Source organism: Euprymna scolopes, chromosome 5, assembly GCF_053919585.1.
Source record: "Euprymna scolopes isolate OS-2025 chromosome 5, ASM5391958v1, whole genome shotgun sequence".
Taxonomy (NCBI): domain Eukaryota; kingdom Metazoa; phylum Mollusca; class Cephalopoda; order Sepiida; family Sepiolidae; genus Euprymna; species Euprymna scolopes.
In genome coordinates this window covers 148,070,030-148,093,323 of record NC_136486.1, presented here as the reverse complement: position 1 = coordinate 148,093,323, position 23,294 = coordinate 148,070,030, and the positions used below count along the sequence as shown (strand labels likewise).

The 23,294-nt window shown below is 32.2% G+C and overlaps 1 protein-coding gene across 10 annotated transcripts in view; it reads left to right on the top strand.

The window, feature by feature from the left end:
* The window catches only part of LOC145277016 (synaptogenesis protein syg-2-like), an 824,542-nt gene that overhangs the window by 723,602 nt on the left and 77,646 nt on the right, over positions 1-23,294 (top strand). For 4 of the 10 annotated variants that reach the window (XR_013868084.1, XR_013868083.1, XM_080128620.1 and 1 more), the window contains exon 14: positions 18,143-18,170. The exons of the other annotated variants lie outside the window; for them this stretch is intronic. Coding sequence is in view for 2 of the 4 variants with exons in the window: in XM_080128620.1 (XP_079984746.1) it covers positions 18,143-18,170 (28 nt within the window). In the remaining 2 variants the exon portion in view is untranslated. The remainder of the gene's footprint in view (positions 1-18,142; positions 18,171-23,294) is intronic. 10 annotated transcript variants of the gene reach the window in all.

Here is a 23,294-nt window from a genome sequence, read left to right as displayed (position 1 = left end):
AGAAAACTCATGTCTGCTAATTCGAACACAAAACATTTTTTGATAGGATTTCTACAACATAAAATACTAGAAGAAATTCAAATAACTTGAACCGTCTGTTAGTGCTTAAGGAGAAAGCATTCAATGAATTCTTTCCTCCTCCTACTTCAAAATGTGAGCTTAGATTAATTTAGTGCTCAAGGAGAAAGCTTTCAATGAATTCTTTCCTCCTCCTACTTCAAAATGTGAGCTTAGATTAATTTAGTGCTTAAGGAGAAAGCTTTCAATGAATTCTTTCCTCCTCCTACTTCAAAATGTGAGCTTAGATTAATTTTGCAGGTCGCCTGAGACGCCCTCATCGGGAAATGAAAACAAATCTGATCATTAAATAGTTTGCACTCATTCAAAATTCTCCATCCATAGTGGGGCAGATTGCCGAAACAAGTGGTGATACAAGCACCAAAATTTGAATTTGTCACGTTTGCTTCTGCAGCCATCTTGAATTTTCTAAGATGTATGTTCTGAACATCATTTGTGCCAATTTTGGTGCTTGCAAGTGAAAGATTCTTCTGGAATATTGAGATAACCTGCCCCACTACCATTTAGGAGAACTAGATCCCCCTACTATAAACTAACATCTGCCTTTGTTATAATCATCTATCGTTCTTGTTGACCCCTTATATGAAGTAGCTTCCTGCTTTTTTTGGAGAGATTTACACTAACAAATCTTGTCCATTATGATATTCCATGAATAGCTGAAGAGGTCATTATCAAAAAGTTCAAGTTGTTCGATTTTATGAAGGATTAACAATTGAACTTGGAAATAGTATAAGACTGGCAGGACGTGTGGAAATGCCAACATCAATATATTATATATGAAAGACTGCTGTGGAAATTCCACAGCAGAGTCTTTCATATATAATATATTGATGTTGGCATTCAGTGGATGTTCAGTGTAAATGGAGACACCCTGATATTTTCGCAGTTCTTGTTAAAATTGTAAAAGTATTTATCTAAGCTGGAATTAGCCAGTTGTAAAATACGAACTTCAAAACGATACTGATCTTGGTAAAATCCGTCCCCTCTGTCGAAAGTTTTAGGAAGACATGCAAACATACATACATACATACATTTATATATTGGTAACTAAAAATTTTCGACCCAAACCGATGAAAAAGCTTTCCCTATCTCTGAATACCCTTTATGTAAATGTTTGGACCAGAAATTGCCTGAATAATTTGGTAGAGACTGCAGAGGTCAATTTTTTTAACTTTGACCCCTATTATGACCCCTTAACATTTATTGTTTTGGGCTCAAATTAAGTTATTAAGTTAGATCCATGTCTAAGGAACCTATATCTAAAATTTCAAGTGTTTAGACCCAAAATTGTCGGAGGAGTTTGGTTGAGTTCTCAAAGGTCAAATCGTTGAACTTTGTCGCCTTAACAGCCAAATTTCTGGTTGAAAACGGATCACAAAGATTTTCCCAAATCTCATGACCTTGTATATCAAATTTCGAGTCTGTAGACTGAAAATTGAGAGTTATTGCGTAGGGAAATGTACACACACAGACAAACACACAGAAAGACAGATACACAGACACGTTCACTTTTATATATAGACTAGCATTTCAGCCCAGCGTTGCCCGGGTGTTTGTATGTGTCTGTTAAGCAAAAAAAAAAAAAGTGGTAGTCGGAAGGCAGGCTCGAACCCGTACAGTGAAAAAGGAAAAGAACGGGGAAAAAACCTGACGTCTTTGCCCTTACGACCACCGCCAAACTGGAAGTGACATTTTTTTAAAAATTTAGGCCAGACAATCGAAAGGAAAGGATGACTTTAAAAAATATCGGCGAAAAAAGCGCCCCCCACCCTGTAGAAAAATGTCCAGTTGAAGGTCGAGATAATTTTTCTATATTTGTCTAAAAGGTCAAACTTCAAAACGATACTGATCTTGAGAAAATCCGTCGCCTCTGTCGAAAGTGTTGGGCTGACGACCCAAACCGATGAAAAAGCTTGCCTTATTTCTGAATACCCTTTATGTAAAATTTCAAATGTTTAGACCAGAAATTGTCTGAGTAATTTGGTAGAGACCGCAGAGGTCAAATCTTTTTTAACTTTGACTCCCATTATGACCCCTTAACATTTGTTTTGGGCTCAAATCAAGAAAATTGACAGAGTTATTGCATAGGGAAATGTACACAGACACACAGAGATAGACAGATACACGTTCACTTTTATAGATGTATAAATAGATTGAATCAATTTTCTATCGATTTTTATGTTATAAAGTTGTGTTTTCAAAAAAAAAAAAAATATATATATATATATATATATATATATATATATATATATAACTTGGGTGCATCAGCTTGAATCGAAACCGAAACCAAAACTTATGAAGAATTCTTGGTAAAATTATTTATTACAAGAAATGGAAGGTCATAACAATTAAACGACAGTCACTCGGACGAAAAAGATGTAAGCCTGACACACAAACACTATCATATTAATATATAGATAAATTGTAATTTATTTATATTTGTTGTCATTTAACCACTGACATTAATCGCTTTCTCCATAGAAATCATGTTTAGGTTTAGACTCTGATAGAGAGTGGAAGAAATTATTGATAGTGGTTTTTGGTAGACATTAACAAATGTAGTAATGTTCGTGTTTTATTGCTATTCAAACTCGACAAGGAAATAATTGTTTTAATGTGGGCCATATCAGGGCAGGTCAATTTCAGATTCAGAATTATTAATTCAAGAATTATTCTAATTAGATAGTATCGTTATCAACTATAATTGTTGTCTTCATTATATTTTATTACCTGACTTATTTTATCAGTTGTGATATTCTATGTAGGAAAAAAAAAAGTTTGTTTTTTGCAAAATGTGATAATAAAACAAAGACGAACTAGAGCATTTGTTTTATTAAATCTTTCACCCAATGAATACGAATGAAGTGGAAGAACTTGCCATATAGTAGTTCTCTTCCACCTTTTTTTCTAAATTTGACTAAAAAAAAGACAAATATTTATCAGGACTAAATATAAAAATCGAATAATCAATTTGTGTTTATAACAAGATGGGATGAACCAAATATTTTTTTAATAAAACTTTTAAGATGTGGGGCACAAACATATGTGGGAGCAAATAATATATAAAGAAATGATGGTTTGAAGCCAGAACCTGAGAAGAACAATAGATAATTAATGATATAGCTAACGTTTATGATGTAGTGTGACGCATCTGAATGGATACTGCAGATATAGTATCAGCTCACTAGATAGGAGTTAGTCCTCTAGAGCTAAAATATGTTTCCCATTGATTTCGTGTTGAACCTAAATCCTCTTAATTCAATCTTTTGATGTCACTCTCCCCTATCTTTTCTAATAAGGAGTCTATATCTAAACTAGATATAGTCTTTGAAACGATCGTACACTATACCTAGTTGTTTTTCTTAATTTCTTTGAACATGTAAGTGGATTTATACTAATTCATTATTTTCATTTACCTCCAATTTAATCTCGGCGTGTCTTTTATATAGTTAAAAATATTATGTGTGCATGTGTGTGTCCGGGATAGAGAGAGTTAGGAAGATAAGTGTATTTAATTCATGTAAATGTCCCTTTGCTAAGACGATACATGTGGCTTGAAAATATATCTTATTTATCAATTTGCAGGCTTTACATTTCATTAGTATAAATCTTCACGACAACCAATTTCCTCTTACCTAAATCAATTGATTAGGCTTTTCTACTCATAATTAACTCATCCATACACATTTATTGTAAATAATTATTCATGCCTTTGGTTGGATTATCACACAAGCCATCATTTGTTCAAGGTTGTCTTTCCATAAACATCTTTAGAGGAATGGATCTGTATGAAATTTTCGAGTAGGCATTTCTTTTTTTTTATTTTGAATCAGCCTGGCGTTGGAATTGTTTCAACAGTCAGGTTTTGTCCCAAAAACTTCCCATTTAAATTTTTTTTTTTTTTTTTTTTTTTTACAAAAATCAATATTTCAAGGTTAAATAAGATACAATTTAACATTAAACATTTTCTTAAAAATGTAAATACAAAAAAAAACGAAAAAAATTTACTTATTCCGTCAAATATCTTGAAATCTCTATATCAATAAAAGTGAAATTGACGGTGTGTACATTTCCCTACCAAACTACTCTGTCAATTTTTAGTCTAGAGACTCGAGATTAAACATAAGGGGTATTGAGATTTGGGAAAATCTTTTTAATTTGTTTTTGGCCAAAAATTTGGGGTCAAAGTTCACCGATTTGACCTTTGAAAACTCTACCAAACTCCTTCTCCAATTTTGGGTTTAAACACTTGAAATTTTAGATGTAGGTTACCTGGACATGAGTCAAACTAATACATATATATATGCACAAAGTTATGAACAGTACATAGAGCCGGGTTGAATTGCTAGTTAAGAAATAAAATTAAATATACATTTACATCCATCTATAAGTTGCTCTGATATGTAGATTAACAATGTGTTCAAGTCATTATTTTTAATGCATAGAATCTCAGATCATGTGATAACGTCGAAGTCAACCATTGTTTAATTTAGCCATGTGGGTCACCGATATGTGCATCAAAAGTCCAGAGCCTATTTTCTGCCTTTTTTAGGTTGTTTGCTGAGTAAGCAACATGTTTTCTAAAATTCTTCTCTTTTTCTCTTTTGGGTGGGTTTACCTTTAGGAACTAAATTAATGGCAGTCGAATCAGAAAAAAAAATTTCTTCATTCAAAAAATAAAGAGAAATAATTCTATAAATAGTTTAAAAGTTATTTCCCCATAACCAATTAAAACCGAAAACTATTTCCATTAAAAATAATTAAGTTAATATAAAAGGTCACAACAGGTGACCATATTACACCCTAGTTAATGACAGCAATACTAATAGGTACATAAAGCATCTTTATATTATTCGAACTTCTGTTCTTATCTTGAGTGTTATTCTCAACATTTTGGCAGATGTAACGCCCAATCTACTTCAAGTGTGTTTTGCCAAACTCCAGAATCTTTGTCAAATCTACACAGAATTTCAAATGGAACCCTTTATCCACAGGGATAGCATCAACCAAGAGGAGGCAGAAGTCCTAAGCAATTTGCAATGGTATTGTGAGTATCAACTGCACTAGAGATTGAATCTTCAACCCCCACAAGCGTGTCACAACTGAATTTCACCAAGTACTTCATCTCTTACACCATGTGTCCTTGTGGAGGTTACATCGGCTGAAACGTTGTGGAAACGCTGAAGATGAGAACAGTAGTCTGAATAATCCTAAAAATATGAGTTATTAATTCTTGCTTCAAAAATTCAGATACACAAAGCATGTTATTTGCAAATGCATCTGTTGAATCGGACAGTCTTGGGAACGACTGATGAAGAATGATATTCTGAAAATATGGCATAGAGGTCAGCAGAACTGGTTGCAAACCATTGGTTTAGAAGATATTGTTGCATTTCGCAAACATGGTTAAATACTTGATATTGATTCTGACTCCATTCATTCAAGGTTGAATAATGATTCTTAGAAAAGATCTCAGGAATTAATGATTTTTTTTTAGTTATTTCAACATCTCATCCCCGCGTGGACAGGCAACAAAAACAAGTGAAAAAAAAAAGACCAAAAAGAAAAGGATTCATAAAAGATTTAATGTTACTGTCCTCCAGGAAATGAAACCGGCTCTTTATACATAATGGCTTCTGTTTAGTGACATAAGGACTATTTATTACTGGCAATGATAGTTCTGCGAACACTCTGGATTTATTGGAAAACTGTAATGATCAATCTGTTTTGTCTGTCAAAGATAAACATTTCGGTAGATTTACGATTAGGGCGTTTCATATTAAGCCATACATGATAACAGTGCTAAAATGGTTACTAGTGCCAACTCTGGACTCTGCATCTCGTATTCAAGTTCTTTCGTGGGCTATTGTATCAGTTTTACCTTCTTTACAACCTTGTGTGAAATAGTAGGGTAGACTAGACTCAATTTATGTTAGGAATTCAACTTGGTTATTTGTGCCTTGCTTTTGTGAAACTTTTTTCTTTTACAAAGGAGTCACCATTTATCAAGGCCCGGAGGCCAGTAGAGGATAAGGTAATGTAATATGTATGGTAGTCATTGGGACAATAGCGTAGTAGTGGAAAATTGGTATGATTCGGTTATTCAAGAGGGCGGTTCAACAAGAATTGTTTTATGTTGGACTTGAAGACAACAATATTGTAGTCAGCTGGGAAGCAGATCAACGGAATAGAGTTCCACTGGCGGAAAGTTCTAGGAAAGAAGCTTTGTTCATGGAATCCATGTTTAGGTTTAGGCACTGGTAGAAAGTGGGAGAAATTATTAATAGTGGTTTTAGCTAGCCGAGTGGGTTTTGTGAAACTTTGGTAATGGGAGGAGGGGCATAGATTGAAGCTCAGACGAACACTCGTCATATTTGAGAAAAAAAAAACAAAAAAACTTATAAATCGTGTGACCCTGTAGTACATATAGTGTTCGCTGAACAGTCACCACTTATATGAAGAGAGGGAGTCGCATTTTCCAAACAAATTCATGTATAGATGTTTGTTGGATAATTTCTTATTCATCCTTATAAACGATATACTGACCATTATAAATCAATCATCTATGGTCAAACCATATAAGTAAGCTAAAACTGAGCCTTCTTAACTAAAACATGCCCATTTATATGTCAAACGTTTCCACTGAATATTTTGAAAAGAAGCCAGAAAAATTACCATTTGATTTATTTAAAAGAAACTGTACCATCTCCAAAATCTAATATGTAAACGGCTATATGTCTGTCTGTGTCTCCATATTTTCAAATTACCTCCTCTGAAACTAAAAGTCACTAAGTGGCATTAGAGGTCTAAAATGATTGGATTTTCTTTTATGGGCCGTTTTTTTTTATGAGTCTTTAGCTGGTTAAAATTGTTTTAAGGGGTCAAAAATGGGTAAAAATTGAAAAATCGTGAAACATTTTGTGCATTCATTTTAGTTTATTTTTAATCATTTTATATGTGTGTTACCTTGGTACAGTGGTAACATCACCAGCTTTGAATGCTACAGTTTCTGTTTCGATTGTATGACACGTTAATTTTTTTTTTTTTACTTTTGAAATCACGACTCTATAATAATATGTGCGAAATCTGAACAAATTAAAATATCATATTTAAGCGTATTTTATGCCCGAGCAAAGTCCCCCCCCCCTGCTAGCATTAGATAAAATTAATGATAAATCTATTCCTTATATCTGTTCTGCGACGGGTATTCTACTAGTATATATATATATATATATATATATATATATATATATATATATATATATACACACACACACACACACATATGCATATAAAGTTATGAATAGTACATAGGACCCGAGCAAAGGCGGGCTGAACTGCTAGCATATATATATATATATATATATATATATATATATATATATATATATATATATATATAAAGTTAGGTAAGTTTATATATTCATATGTATAGGATTCACTTTTAAATTAATTAACTGATAATTATGTCAGATTTGAAAGGATATAAATGTGGGTTATATTTAGTTTAATTTTGTTTTGAACAAACGGAAACCATTTGTGAATATTCATATATCTTCGAGTTTTGTAAAATTATTACAATATGTATTATACATCATTTAATAATTATTTCGCAAATTTCAGTTTACTTGTGTTATTTTAAATGATTTTATTGGCAATAATATGATCATAACCATTTGAAAATTTAAATACCTCAGATTTTCACTGAATTTGATTTGTGATTATTAGACACCTATTAATCAAGATTCTCTAAATATTAAAAAAAAAAAAAACTTTACTAGATTACCACGTCAAGGCCCAAATGTCTTGAGAGAGAAGGGTTAAAGAGTGTACAGTGGTCTCCGGGCAATAGTATAGTAAACGTTAGTGATGGAAATTTTGTAGAATTTGATTGTCTAAAAGGACGGCTCAACAAGAGCTTGTTTACATTGGACTTGAAGACGACCTTATTTGTAGTCAGTTGGAAAGTAGGCCAGCGAAATAGAGTTCTACAGGCGAGAAGTTGTAGGAAAAAAACTTTGTTCATGGAATTTGTGTGTTGATTTAGGCACAGATAGGGAGTAAGGAAAATTGTTAATAGTGGTTGTAGCCAGACGAATGTTTTTGTGAAGGTTTGGCAAGGTGAGACCATGGATTCAAGCTCAGACGAGCACTTACCATGAAAATAATGAGCAAATAGAGACAGGCTCACAACGTCTCTTCTGTAGGAAAGAGTTTGCAGCAAAGAAAAAGGCATCTCTTATTAGGTTTTGAAGCCAGTTTTGCACTTTCAAGGCAGGAGAGGTTATAAAAACCCTCAAGCTTTAAATTTTAAACATTTTCTAGAATCAGAATATTGTAGTAGAATTTAATCAACATTTGATTAAGGATCGTAGGCATAAGGTTTCGTATAATTATATGTTGATCTTAATCGTCACAAAAGGATAGAAACGTAATGTAAAAGTGTTCTGTGTGGAGAATTTTACTCGCCCTGGGACGGGTATGATCCTATATAATATACAATCTACTTTCTAATTGTTTCATTTAACAAATAGTACTGTTTTTTATATATACATACATTTAAATAACTGTGATGATCTAATGTGAACCAGTATGCAAACGTGATTATGCCGTATAAAGGATTTATTGCAAATGATTAATTGAACATGTTCTATTTTACACCTGAGCTGACAGTTAGCTCATAACTTTGCAACGGTTTTAGTATTTAAGTTTACGTTCATAGTAGAGCGAAGTAGATTTGAACTCGCTTTCCCAATTCTGATGGTAATTAGTAGATCACCACTACCTTTCATTATTAATAATCTGTTTTACAACAAATATCCGCAAAGAGTTACGTAATGCTGAATTACAGTTTTTTTTTTTTTTTTACATAGGCATAACCACTTATCAGGGCCCAGAAACCACTCGAGGATAAGAGTTAAGAGTGTACAGTAGTCAATTGGACAATATAGTAATTGTTAATAATGGAAATTCGGTAAATTTGTTAAGTGGAACGGCTCATCAAGAACTTGTTTACATTGGACTTGAAGACAACCATATTGTAGTTAGTTGGAAAGCAGGAAAACGGAAAGCAATTCCACAGGTGTGCAGTTCTAAGAAAGAAGCTTTGTTCATGGAATCTACGTTTAGGTTTAGACATAGATAAAGAGTGGGGGGAATTAATAGTATTTTCAGCTAGGCAAGTGTTTCTTGTGAAAGTTTGGCGAGGAGGCACCCTAGATTGAAGCTCAGTCGAACATTTTCCATGAAAATAACGATAAAGCAAAGACAAACTCGCAACATCTCTTCTGAGAGATAGACGTTGCAGGGAAGACAAAAAGGACATCTACGAGGCTACGAAGTCTATTTTGAACTCTATTAAGACAGTTACAGGGCAATTCAAATAATAAAATTTATGGATATTTGTAGAATCAAACTGATGCTTTCTGACACAAAAGGCTCCAAGATATTGATAGGGAAATTCTTGCTTGAATGAAGCAATATGTATACAATAGATTAGCCACTCATTGACTAGCAACCAATTAAAACCCAGAAAACAGACTTGCTTTTTTAATTGAACGTCCCAGTTTGCTTATAAACCAATTTCTGTAGGCTTCTATCCCAATTTTCTAATTAAGTTCAACGAGTCTTTAAGAAAGACATTGACTTTCAACTCACTGTGTACTATATTACTGTATAAATAAAAAGTTGTTTTGTTTTTTATACAAAATATAAATTCTCTTAAACTTACTGAAACAACAACTATTATAATGGATTCATTGAAATAGTTCAGTTAATAAATATTACTGTATTTACCGTTTAGCTAGAGGAAATTGCAGGTTGATACTTTCCCAAAGTAAAGGACCGTAACAGATCCAATAGATTTGAACACGGCATCATCAATTATATATCCATTACACCAGTCACACATCCTAAGCTATTAATGGAAAGGAAGTCAAGCAACCGAGGAGTTATTAAATATAGTTAACCGAGTTTGAGATGACAAAAGTTTCTTTCAATGCTGCATAACAGCTGATAATGAAGATATCTGTCCTTCAATTTTCAGCTGTATTCGCAAAAGCGGTATCTTTTATTAACTGAAGCAAATAATATTAACAAGTTTTTTCAGATAAATCAACTGACATTGTATCTTTTTCCGATAACTACTTATTCTATATAAGATAATTGAAGAAAGAGAACAAGCATGTTTGACATTTAAATGCATATATATGTATATATATATATATTTGTAGTCATCGACATACAGTCCTGTTTCGTTGTATCACAACTCATCAGTGCCGCTAGACTAGCACCTCTCCCAAGCGAAGGATCGAACCTAGAACCGTCGTGTTGACAGTCGGCAGTTCTACCCCTCGACCATGGAAGCGATGCCCACAAATGATCTGTCCGAATGTCTATTTAAACAAACATCCATCCGCTACTTGTAAAGTGCTCAAACTGCTTGTTTGTAAACAAACCACGAGCTTCGCATTTTTTAGCCAAATTAAGTAGTGAGTGAGATTATTTACGACAGTGTTCAACCCAAAGAGGGGGCTTTAAACATATATATATATATATATATATATATATATATATATATATATATATATATATATATGGTAGTTTTCTTCAGTCTTGACAAACTATGGATACCCACTGTAAGGGTGCCTGCTCGTGGAATTTTGCGGCAAGAGTTGCACAATCTCCAACCACACCTCTTCTAAGGCAGTGTTGTTAAATACCAGTGGTAAGTGAAGGTTCAGGACAACTTGAATCAATGTCGAGATAATCAGAGTGCATATACAGCGCCTAGAATTCCCAAATGATCACCCATCTGGTACTAGTCAATATCAATTCTGCTTAACTTTGATAATCTGAAGAAAACCAGTGTGTCAACGTTATTATGTGGTAATAGCAGCCATATAGTGCAACAGCTAGAAGCTACAACTGTCATTTTGGGGATCGGGTTTCAATCCTGGCTTGAGGTAGTTGCTTATATGCCACACTGCTGAGCTGTGAAACAGCGAAACAGTACTGTATGTGGATGACTATATGTGTGTGGGTGTGCATATATATATATATATATATATATATGCAGACACACACACATTTATATACGTGTTACTAATGATCAGAACAATATTGAATAATTTCAGGAGAGAACCTCCCCCTTCTCAAAAAGAATGCAAAACTGGGTCCGTCGATCAGAATAAAAAGTTCAATATATATATATATATATATATATATATATATATATATATTGGTAAAATGTTTTTCCAATTATATTTCCCTGTTATATATATACAGTATATATATACACACTTATATATATATATATATATATATATATACACATACACACACACCAATCATTTTTGCTTAGAAGCTCAATGTTTGTTAAATATAACAGAGCATTTATGAAAAATTAACAGTACAGCTGCATTCCAAGATCCAAATATTTATTTTTCTTAACAAACAGCTCTTTTAGCATATCAAAATTACGGTACATTTTTTTTACAGATTCGTTCCGTTATGCAGAAATAATAGATTATTATGTCAATTTTTTTTTTTTTTGCTTAGAAAGAAAAATGTATGACAATATAATCTTATAAGATGTAATGCATAAGAAAATTCATAGAAGATCCAACATTGTTTCTTTGTTTAGACAGCCATCTTGGATCCAAGAAAAGAGCTGTTTGATAAGAAAAATAAACATTTGGATTTTTGAATGTAGCTATACGTATATTCATATATATATATATATATATATATATATATATATATATATATATATATATATGCAAATACATGTTTCTGCTATGTATGTATGTATGTATAAAAATGAATATATGCATATATTTGTACTTATGGCTATATACACTTTTCTTGAACAATAAAATGAAAAGGCACATTCAATTTCCAAATCTTTAGAAAATCCCAAAATATTGCTTTAAAAAGTGCGGGTATGAATCTCCAGGATTCTTAGGCGTCCCTTTTTTTTTTTTTTTTCATCAAAGTAGCACAATATTTTGCAATTTGGATTTTCTCCAGAGTAGAAGACACTTGCCTTTAGACGTCGGTCTCCCGGCAGACTTAAGCAATGCAAAATAAAGAAAAAATCTATCTAAAAATAATTGAACCTAGAATATGATATTTGCACCTGCTGATAAACTGGCATAAGAATCATTTGAGACTTGTGGGTGATAGGGGGGGGTATGAATTGGCCATGCATTTCAGTTCAAAAGTACTGATGATTGCTTAGATAAGATTTACCCAACAACCTGTAAGTGTTTTAATTTTTCAAATTATATAAAAAAAAAAATCTTGAGTGTAGTCATTCTTGAAATAGAAAAATTTAGTTACAAGCAAAAAATAAAAATAAATAAAAATAACAGCATAAGTTCAGTTAGTAGGTAAAGAATTAATCCAGTCACGATCAGCCGAAACACAGTGATCTTATATTTAAACGGAAAGATATTACTTAAGAATTCAAAAAAGAGAACTCAGTATATTTTATAAAGTGGTTCTGGCATCTGAGTGGTTTGTTCCCATCAACATGGCTATAAATAGAATCGACAAAATCTTTGTGTCCATAACCTTCTCATTGTGCCAAAAATATTGCATCAAATGGTGTAAATCTTTATTTTCAAAAGCAAGCATTAGATGTTCAGCATCTTAGTTTAAACAAAAATAATTTGAAGATGCAAAACGAACGGGATTCACAGGAAATGTGACGATGAACAGTGATTATATGTGTAACATTTGTAAAGAACAAAAAACGATTTTAGAATTTATTTTCTGCTCATTTTGAGCTTGTTTTTATATCTATGAAGGTGTTAAGATAATACATCTCTAACGATTGAATGTTCCATGAAATTGCAATAAAAATAATTCACATCTACAATTGTTATAAAGTTTTCTCTGACAAGACAGTGTACACTAGGACTACTTGATTCGGAGTTGATTGTGTGTGTATGTATATATATATATATATATATATATATATATATATATATATATATATATATATATATATATATATATATATATATATAATCTTAAAAGTTCACGTATGCTTCTCGAATAATGATTTAAAGATTATGACGGATTTTTGAAGCATGACAACGATGTTCCTTTTTATATTTAATATTTTTATTGTTATTTTTTTCTATATTTCAAGTGGACCTCCGCTCTTGGTCACAAAAAAGTATCAATGTTTGTTAACTATAACAGAGCATTTATGAGAATACGTTTTTGAGACCAAGAGCAGAGGGCCGCTTGAAATATCAAAAAGTACAAAAATATTAAATATAAAAAGCAACATCGCTTTTTGCTTCAAAAACCTCTCATAACCTTTAAATCACTTTATATATATATATATATATATATATATATATATATATATATATATACTAGATTACCCGTGACCCGTTGGGGCAGTATGTTATATTAGCTATGGAATTCATGTATGAGCGTGACACTTGTGACGTAAAGTAAATAGTCTTTTTTGACATAACAGAAACATTTCTATGAAAGTATATTAAATGAAAAATCACGGACGGGTCACTCAAACATGAAAAAAAATCCTCCCTATTTGTGTAAAGTTACCTATTTTTTCGAATAATCGCTCAAAAATCGAAAATTAAACATGATTTTCCTACGGAGCGAACGCCAACAAAAGTCATTTATCAGCAAAAAACGCACATGAACCTATCGATGAGAAATATCAGAATGAAAAACCCATATTGGAATCCTTCAACCAAGTTACAGTTGCTTTAGGTTTTATTAATTATTTTTTTTTTTTTAGATTTTAACCTAAAAAAAAAAATAATTAATAAAACCTAAAGTAAAAAAATAAAATCTACATAAATAAAATAAAATAAAACTAATATTGAAACAGATTAGTAAATGTGTCAACAAATTTACCGTTCTCACACAACTATTTTGTATCTAGAAATGTAAGCAAAAAATTAAAAAAAAGGAAGGAAGGAAGGAAGAAAGGACAAGGGATGAATAGAGAGTAATAGTAAAAGTCTTGGCTTTACTACAATTGTTTTTATGTTTGTCAACGGGTTAAAGTTGCTTAGTTGTAAGAAAATAGCGGCAGTATAGTTGTAATAAAGAATAGTTGCAAAACACCCCCACTCTTCCCATGTTAAATAATAATTTCGAAATAATAACGTTAATATTTCAGTGTGCAGGTCAAAATCTGCAAAAGAAGCAATTTGTGTTTATTTGTTTACTTGTTACGGGTTAATTTCTATGCGCACATGTGCAACCGGATGTCGTAAACCGGAAAGTGGGTTACATCACTCGTTACAAGGTCATTTGAGTTATATATATATATATATATATAAACACTAGCAAAAGTACCCGTCGTTGATTGGGTTCAAAAACAGCCTACAGAAAATGGACTCTGATTTATGAAAGTATGATAGGTTATGAAAAGGAAGGGTTGTAAATTTGGGTTGAATTTGAGGGTATCAAAACCAAAGCAAAATATGATGAAAGTAAAAATAAAATAGATAAACCCCATAATTTATTATACCATACCTGTTCACACTGAAACACTTATCACAATATTATGTGGATCTATATTAAATGGAAATAGGCACACACTTTAATAAAGACTTTTCATATCTATCTGTGTAAGTATACTTTGATAATTATGTTTCTGTTTGAAGGTGTTTATGGGGTGTCCGGTCGCGCCTGACCTCCATAGAATGGAATATGTCACAAAATTTAACAAGGGTTTTTTTAAAAGAGGTGAGGGTCCACAATAACACCTTAACTTTAATCTTAATTCACGTTAACTTTTATTTATGTTTTGAGTTGAATCATATTGTGTCGAATAAATTCACCTCATAAATTCACGTTCTTATTAAAGTGAACGTAAAAAAAAAGAAGTCGGAACTTTAGACAATTCTTGACACAAATTTTGCATAACTGTCTTTTCCTTCTCCACTTGCACGTGGCACTCTTTCGAAAATAGATAAATAATAAAAAATAAGAACGTTACGTGTTATCGGGACAAAAGAAGGAAAAAAACCTACTCACGTGATTACGTGTCTTTTTAAAAACATTTGCATAACCTTTTTATTTTTATTTATATATCTGTTTAAGTTTTTTTTTTTTTGTCAGTGTACTAGAAGGAATTCAGTTGATTACAACCCTTTCTGCGTGTTCTTTACATTATAATAGTACTACCCAGAATCTGACAGCGCAATACTACAGCGTTCAATACTGTAAAACTGAAACGAAGCTGTTCTGCTTAAAAAGGGCGCCATTTTCTTATTCACATTTATATCGATTCTTTGCTTTAAAAAACTAAAGTAATTACGTGTTTACTTTTTTAATATCCCATTTTGCTGTTTCGGATTATTTTACTAAAGTAAGTAAAGTTTCATTATTTTCAAAACTGTTTTTATTTCTTTGTTTTTCGATATTTAGTCGATATTATTTAGTAAGAGTGCTTAGCAGAAAAGCCTACAAACAACTACCCGAAAAAATAAATATACAAGAAATAAATGTTACCATAGTCAAGAAAAGTTCAGTTCATGTCTTTTTTTTTTGTTTTGAAATAGTTTTTAATGCTCTTTACTTGAAATAATTTCAGCGAACCGAAATTAAAACGAAATTTGAGGCGATAACTACTTAAATGAATTTTTATATAAACTACACATGCCAAAATCGAATATTCCTCAAGCACAAAATAACGGAAAACATTAAAGTATGTTTATAAATATTCATTACGTTGACGGAACTCTTAAATTGTTAACACAGAATGCTCAGGTGCCCCTCCTTCAAATTGAAAACGGGGCTCTCCATTTCAAAGTCGTTGCCATTTTGATTTTTTTTTATACCGGTTCGTGAATTACATAAAAAAAAAAAAATTTTCTCTTTACAAACTACTTAAAAATACAAATAAATGAACTTTTCTACCATAAAAGTAACTTTTATTGACTATGGTAACATTTATTTCTTGTATATTTATATTATTATATATATAACATTTTTCTCTTTGTAAGGAAACATCATTTTGTTGGTCACTCTTGGCTACGAAAGTTGATATAAAAAATATATTTTTGCGAAAATTATCTTTACTTTCATCATATTTTGCTTAAGGTAAAATTTTTGAGTATCAAAACCCATTTCTTTACAACCCCCTCCTATCATACTTTATCAATCACAGTCCATTTTCTGTAGGCTGTTTTTGAACCCAGTCAACGACGAGTACTTCTAGTGTATATATATAAAGTGATTTAAAAGTTATGAGAGTTTTTTGAAGCATGCAAACGATGTTACGTTTTTGTCAAAACATCGTTTAATTCATTACCCACACATCATCACATAATGGTGAGAAGCCTTGACTGTCATTTGGACGGTCGGATTTCGATCCTGGCTTGAGGCAGTTGCCTGTCTAGCCGCCCTGATGAGCTGTGAAACAGCGAAACAGTACTGTATGTGGATGATTATATATATATGCGCGTGGATATTTATAAAAACTTATTAGGAAATGTGTATGGTATATATCTTTTCTTTATTTTTTATTTGGTAACGTGTAGGAATACAAAATGTCTTCCAAAAAACTTTTTCTGAAAGAACAGATTTTCGACCGTACCTTCACTCTTCCTCAGTGTAATGAAGACGATGGTTTTAATTGTTTACATTATGCTTGAAAACAACCATGTTGTAGTCAGCCAGGATAATTCTAGGAAAGAAACATTGCTTATGGATTTTCTTTTAGTATTACACACAAATAGAGAGAAAGGAAAATTGATGCTTGTAGCTAAACGAGAGTTTGTCATAAATGTTTTACAGGAGAGGCATAGATCGAAGCTTAATCGAGCACTTGTCATAGCAAATAATGATAGATATGAAGAGATTCACAACATTTCTTCCGTGAGAAAGAAGTAATAAGGTGAAAAGGACATCACTCACTAGATTTTGAAGCGAGTTTTGTACCTGATCAAGGTAGGAAAGTGTTTTGAGCAGCCCTTCCCCATTGGCAATAGCGACAGCTTATGAAAGCTATTATATGGTGAGTCACTTCCTGATTGATTGAGAAAGTTAACTCTCTTAACTGCACTGCATGCATATTAAAAGATTATTTATTATCTTCTTTTTAAAGCTATCTCATACAAGCAATGCAAGACGAAAGAAAAATAATATTGATGAGGAAAATAGTCTGAAAAGGGGGTTATTACATAAAATTCATTAGTTCATGGAAAGAAATAGCAAAGCCTTGAATAGAATAACTAATCAACATTTTCAGAGCTCAGTAAAGTAAAAAAAATTACTAAATAATAACATTTAAAAAATCGTTCTAAATGTCGCCTCTTCCTCCTGACCCATTTTATGCCTACTGATCCTCAAAAGAACGAATGTAAAAATATGTGCATATATTTTGTTGTAGGCAATGTTGAAAAAGAATATACCAGTTTTGTTGGCGTGTCTTGTATAGTTTTCGACGTTTAGCCATGACCACAGCAAAGAACTTTCCTCCCTTTCTCTTTACCAAAAAAAAAAAACGAAACTTCCATGAACAAAGTTTCTTTTCAGGAACATTTAACTTGTGAAACAAGACACCATTAGACTCTCTCATAAGCATGGTAAAATGTAATGTAAACAAATACTTCTTAAACGGTCCTCTTGGATAATCTTTTGCTCATCCCATCTATTGTTTCTGGTCCAATCATGAAAGTGATCATCATCTAACTGGCGATCTCTTTAACTCTTATCGTCGAGTGGCCCCCGGGCCTTGATAAGGTGTAACTCGATGTATATACTAGAAAATATGTTGACAGGTCACTCATCAAATTCAGGTTTGATTGTTTGAATAAGGAAAAAAAATCAATTTTACAAAGCTAATTAATTTTTAAAATAAAGATAGAATTCAAATGTAGTATTTTTCTACTCGCTATTTCCGTATTTTTGTTAGCTTCGTTTTGCATCAGAGTGACAAAATCAAACCGAATTCTGAATCTGCAAGAAGTTCAGAGATCAAATACGATCATAATGTTCTGGTAAATTGTAGCCGAGCTGATCTTGGTATTTCTAGATTCGTTTCAATTTATTTTTCCAGATACCATCTACAAGACAGGCTCGTTCATGTGAGTACTTGGTCATTATCTCACTCCCATTTTCCATCTTTTTTTCTGCTTTTTTTACACCCCCCCACATCCCGGACCGTGCCCTACCCAATCTAAAACAAAGACGACCTTTTTTTTTAGCCCTGCCTCAATACTTTCATAAAAAACATTTAAAACTCATGTAGACCCACTGTCTCATCAATAATGTTCTTGCTGCTGCTGCTTCTTCAATTCTACCTTGTATTCTATGCACTACAGATGAAAATAGTCTTCATATCGCTATAAAAAATTGGCCTTCATAGGGCAGAGAAACCCATGCATGAACCTGAGCTTAGATAACTATCTCAGAAGCTCTATGCATGGAAATAAACAATAGTTTTTATTATTGCATATGGATATTTGGGAAGGAGGGATCTTTTGCATTTTGTCAAAATATTCAATCAGTTTTATAAAAGAATAATTATCAGAACAGCAAGTTGATGGAGCATGTCAAGAATGCAGCTAGCATTAATAATAAACTATATTGACTGATTATAACATAAAATGTATTGCATGGGCAGTATTGGGTGCTTTCGGATGAGTTATTTTCAAGAATCTGAACATACTAGAAATTATAACCCAATGTTTTAACCGGTAAGAAGGGGTAAAGAAAAACTATAAAAAGCAAAAAAAAAAAATAATTTTGCTGCTGTATAATATCTTTTAAGACATACGTGAAACCTACTGAATTACTACATTACTTAATGAGATTATTAAAAAAAATGTAGCATTTACATTTTTTTTTAAAGATTCTGGCCATCATTTTGGATTGCAAGAATTGTGGTGAACGTTCACCTCATCTACTGGATTAAAATAGTCTCAAAGTTTTGCATGCTTAATCCACCATTTGCAAGTTGGGAAAAATGCATGCATTGGCTGCCATGGCTCATTACATTAATCGAAAGACTGTAATATAAAATCTAAACACATAAAGTCAATATTCTTTTAGTGGCTGTTATGAATTGGGTTCTTGGCATATCATAAGTAATGGCTTGCAGATAATTATGTAGGAAGACGAGTGTGAGTGTGTGCGCGCATATGTGTGTAGAACATGAATGGCAGAAAGTAGTGAAATAAATGAGGATACTCAGTTAATTTGACATAGACGATACTTAATGACATCAGTCTTAGTCCGATATTACTTGATTTTGTGTGTCACAACTATCATAGAAAGAATTAGTATATATCCGCCTAATATGTTTGTCTTGTCCCGTTCTCGTGTCTCCACGTAAGAGCTCGCATAACAGGGGTAAAAGGAAGGATGCAATTGCTGCTAAAACAAAGTTAACTATCCCTGATCGAAGTTCTAGGATCTTAACAGTGGTCAACAGAAGCTTTGAAGTTGAAATGACTTTAAAAAAATATATACTGACAAGAAAAAGAAAGGAAAAGAAAAAGGTGGGAAACAAAGTGTGTCAAAGAACTAATGTTGTGAAACAGATTGGTCTTAATAGAAATCATTTCATTCGTTCTGTTTGCTGAATTTTTTTCTTTTCTTTCTACGAATAAACAATAAGTGTAGCAAGTGTAAAAACGATTTCAAATATTGATCGATCTTATTATCATGATATAACAAATAGACTGCATGGATATTTTTATTAGGCGGTTTTCAAATGAGAAAGGAACTAAACGTACTGAAAGTTATACTCTTCTGTTTATGAAAGTCTAGGAAAGTTTAATTTAATGTTGAAACAAGTTTATGCATTTAACCTGCATTTCAGTTCATTCATTCGAGTGGTGTTCTGCCTGGTACAAGCATTGATGACTATGGCTCTCAATTCATCTTTCCCCCTCAAGGCATTCATAAATTCATTGTTGCTCATCATTTTTGATGTTGCCTAGGTGTTCAGACTGTCACCGTACATTTCTCACTGTCGTCCTCCGATTCTTCTACCTACAATCTTTTCCGTTATTCTTTGTTGGTTATCGCCGAGTAGTTTGATGTCGATCATGTTCCACCTATCTATCATACAACACTTCAGTATAACATGTTATGATAGCCTGATAATTCAACCACGAGTTGACACAATGTAACAACCGTCTTTTAGGCAACAGTTCTATTCTCAAGCATGTGGTGAAGCTCTCTGAAGAGAATTTTTTTGTATGTGGATATTGTAGTCTTTTCATGCCATTAAACAATTGATAAATCCTTTCAAATCAACCATTTTGAATCCATTTGAAAAAAATGATAACATGGCTCATCATTGCTTCTGTTTTCATACGAATACGTGTAAAGTGTTAATTACTAAGTTCATAAGATCAGACAACGTCTGATCTCAACTTAGAAACTATTTCTTTCAATCAATTTCCTGAAGAGTTAATTAGATTTTTTCTTAGGTGTATTCACTTCAAACAGGGTGAATTTACAATTATTAAAAGTGCCATACTAAATATTCATTTCCTTTCTTTTTTTTTTCTTTTTTGTATTTCTTTTCATTGTTGAAGTTTAAAAAATAAAAGCATTTTCTGTGAATGGTTATCTAGGAAATTAAAATTCATGCGCAAAAATGATTAAAATTAATGCAATTCTATGAAAACAAGAAATTCAAAAAGTTATCACATGTCCACTGATAATAATCTTGAAAGCAAGCACATAAGCCAATCATTTTGCATTAAAAAATTTTTGCTTGACAGAATAAAGATTGGATTCTTATGTTGGAAACTTTTACATTCCTCTCAAACAATATTATATGATAAAAATCAAAACTTGAAAATAATTACAATTGCGTTTCTGAATTTTTTAGAGGAGGATTGGTTATTCATATTATTTGAATTCCTCAGGCTACTGTTCTCATCTTGAGTGTGATTTTCAGAACGTTTCGGTCGATGTAACCTCTGACCTTCTTCAGGTGTATCTTGTTGAACTCGAGAATGTTTCTGCCGAACTCTGGAATTTTGACAGAATTTAGAGCAGAACCCTTATATTTAGTTCACAGGGGTAGTGTGCTCTTGTTCCATCAGCCATGACTGGATAGAGGTCCTAAGTAATTCGCAATTGTATTTTTCGGTCGCCCACAATGAGGATTGAACCTTCAGGAGAAGGTTACTTTTTACAATTGATTTTTCCAAGTACTAACCACTGCACCATGTGGACCCGTGGTTAGAGTACTTACAAGATGAGAATAGTAATCCAATGAATCTAAATAATACGAATAATTACAATTATTATTCTCATCATTAGATTAACTCTTATTCAGATTAAGCACAGGGATGATGAAGACAAGATAAACCACATTTGCTTTATGTCCGCATTCCAAAGAAGTTATCGTACATAGCTATTCATTATACTGTTGCATATAATGGTTTACCACATATGAACCTGGGTAACCCTATTCTATTTGCATTATAAAAATTACATGAGACATAGCATTATTTATCAGTTTCGAAACATATCAGCATAATATCTAATATTTAGCTCTCTCCCACTGCAAGAACTGTGATTCCAAGGTCGGAAAGTGACATTGAAAAGGGCACTGACCAGCAAAAATGTCTGTGCAGTCCAGTCGCATTCCCTGGTAAGAGAGCTTTAGGCGATTAACAATAAACTAACTCCCTTCTCAAAGAGAGAAGGCAAAGCCTGGGAAGGTGCACCTCCTAGGCGCAGAGAACCAGCAATACATTGCAATCAACAGGGAACAGGTCATTACAGGAATGACCTAATCTTAGTTGATTTTGGAGACCAAAAATAAAAGTTCCTAACCACTCAGAATTGTTGTTACAGCAATAGAATTTCAGTAACAGAGCTATTTCACAGTCTTATTTAGTTGTAATTTTTAAAGAATTTTAAATATTACCATATTTTCTCTTTAGGTGTGTGAGATATATATATATATATATATATATATATATAAATTTTTATCATTTTATTTACATACACATAATATTATAATGTGATATAATATATATTGTACAAATTTTCAGTATTTACTTTAACTGTGCTCAATACACGAGTAGAGCTTAGCAGTAATATTATTAAAATATCTAGCAATTAGACTACACAGAGGCGTCTATGTTTCAGTCCTGCGGGGAATCGTCAGGCTAAGTTCCTGATGATTATGTTGCTATGAAATAGACGCTCCTGTATCTTTCTTACCATAGACATATTTTCATAATAAACTTATATATATATAAAATTAAGAATTTACAATGTTTTTATGTAACAAGGAATACACAATTCAAAATTTAGAATTTTACATCAACCTATCGATATAATTATAAAACTCTGTGGACCGTCCAACCGCCCTTGAATGCATCTTGTTTATCAAAAACATTGTTGTCATGGAAACCAGCTTGTATTTAATAAAATTCACACTCCTTTCCACAGTCCATCCATATTGAGTATAAATAAACTTCAATCTTTGTTCAATTGTAGGTTTTATGTTCTGGTTTCAGTTTCGATTTTAGCTAATGGCACTGAAATCAAATTTATTTTTACTTTTGAAATCATGGCTATATATTGGGTACAATATAATATGAAATAATTGATTTCAATAAACACGAAATTTGCATCACATTTAAGCGTATCTTACGACCGGGCAACGCCAGGAGTCCCTGCTAGTATATATATACTTATATATATATATATATATATATATATATATATATATATATATATATAGCCAAGACAAAATTGAATGGAAATGTTGCATTATTTATTGAATCATCAATTATCCAAAAATAGGTAATATAATAAGGGATTTTATCTTTATTCCATGGAGTTTCAAAATTTAGGCTTTACACTTCAGAGAATATAACTAGTAAATTAAGTGTATCATTTTCAAATTCGCATGAAATTGTAAACTTAAAAATTGTGGCAATAAACAATGTCTGCAGAAGTGAAATTTAAAAAAAAAAAAGGGGGGGGATCCATGAATTCAAATATAATCAGACGATAAAATCTGGTGCATGTATCAGTTGATTTAATTAATTACTATTCAGCATAAAAATCAAATCACCAAAGTTGAGCCTGGTATCAGATGGGCGACCATTTTGGAATACCGGGACGTTAACATTTTCCAACAAGAACTCCAAAAATCTAACGTTGTCATCTCCTCTGACTGTGATATACATGCAACTGGAAACTGCTTGTGAGTTTAATATTACCTA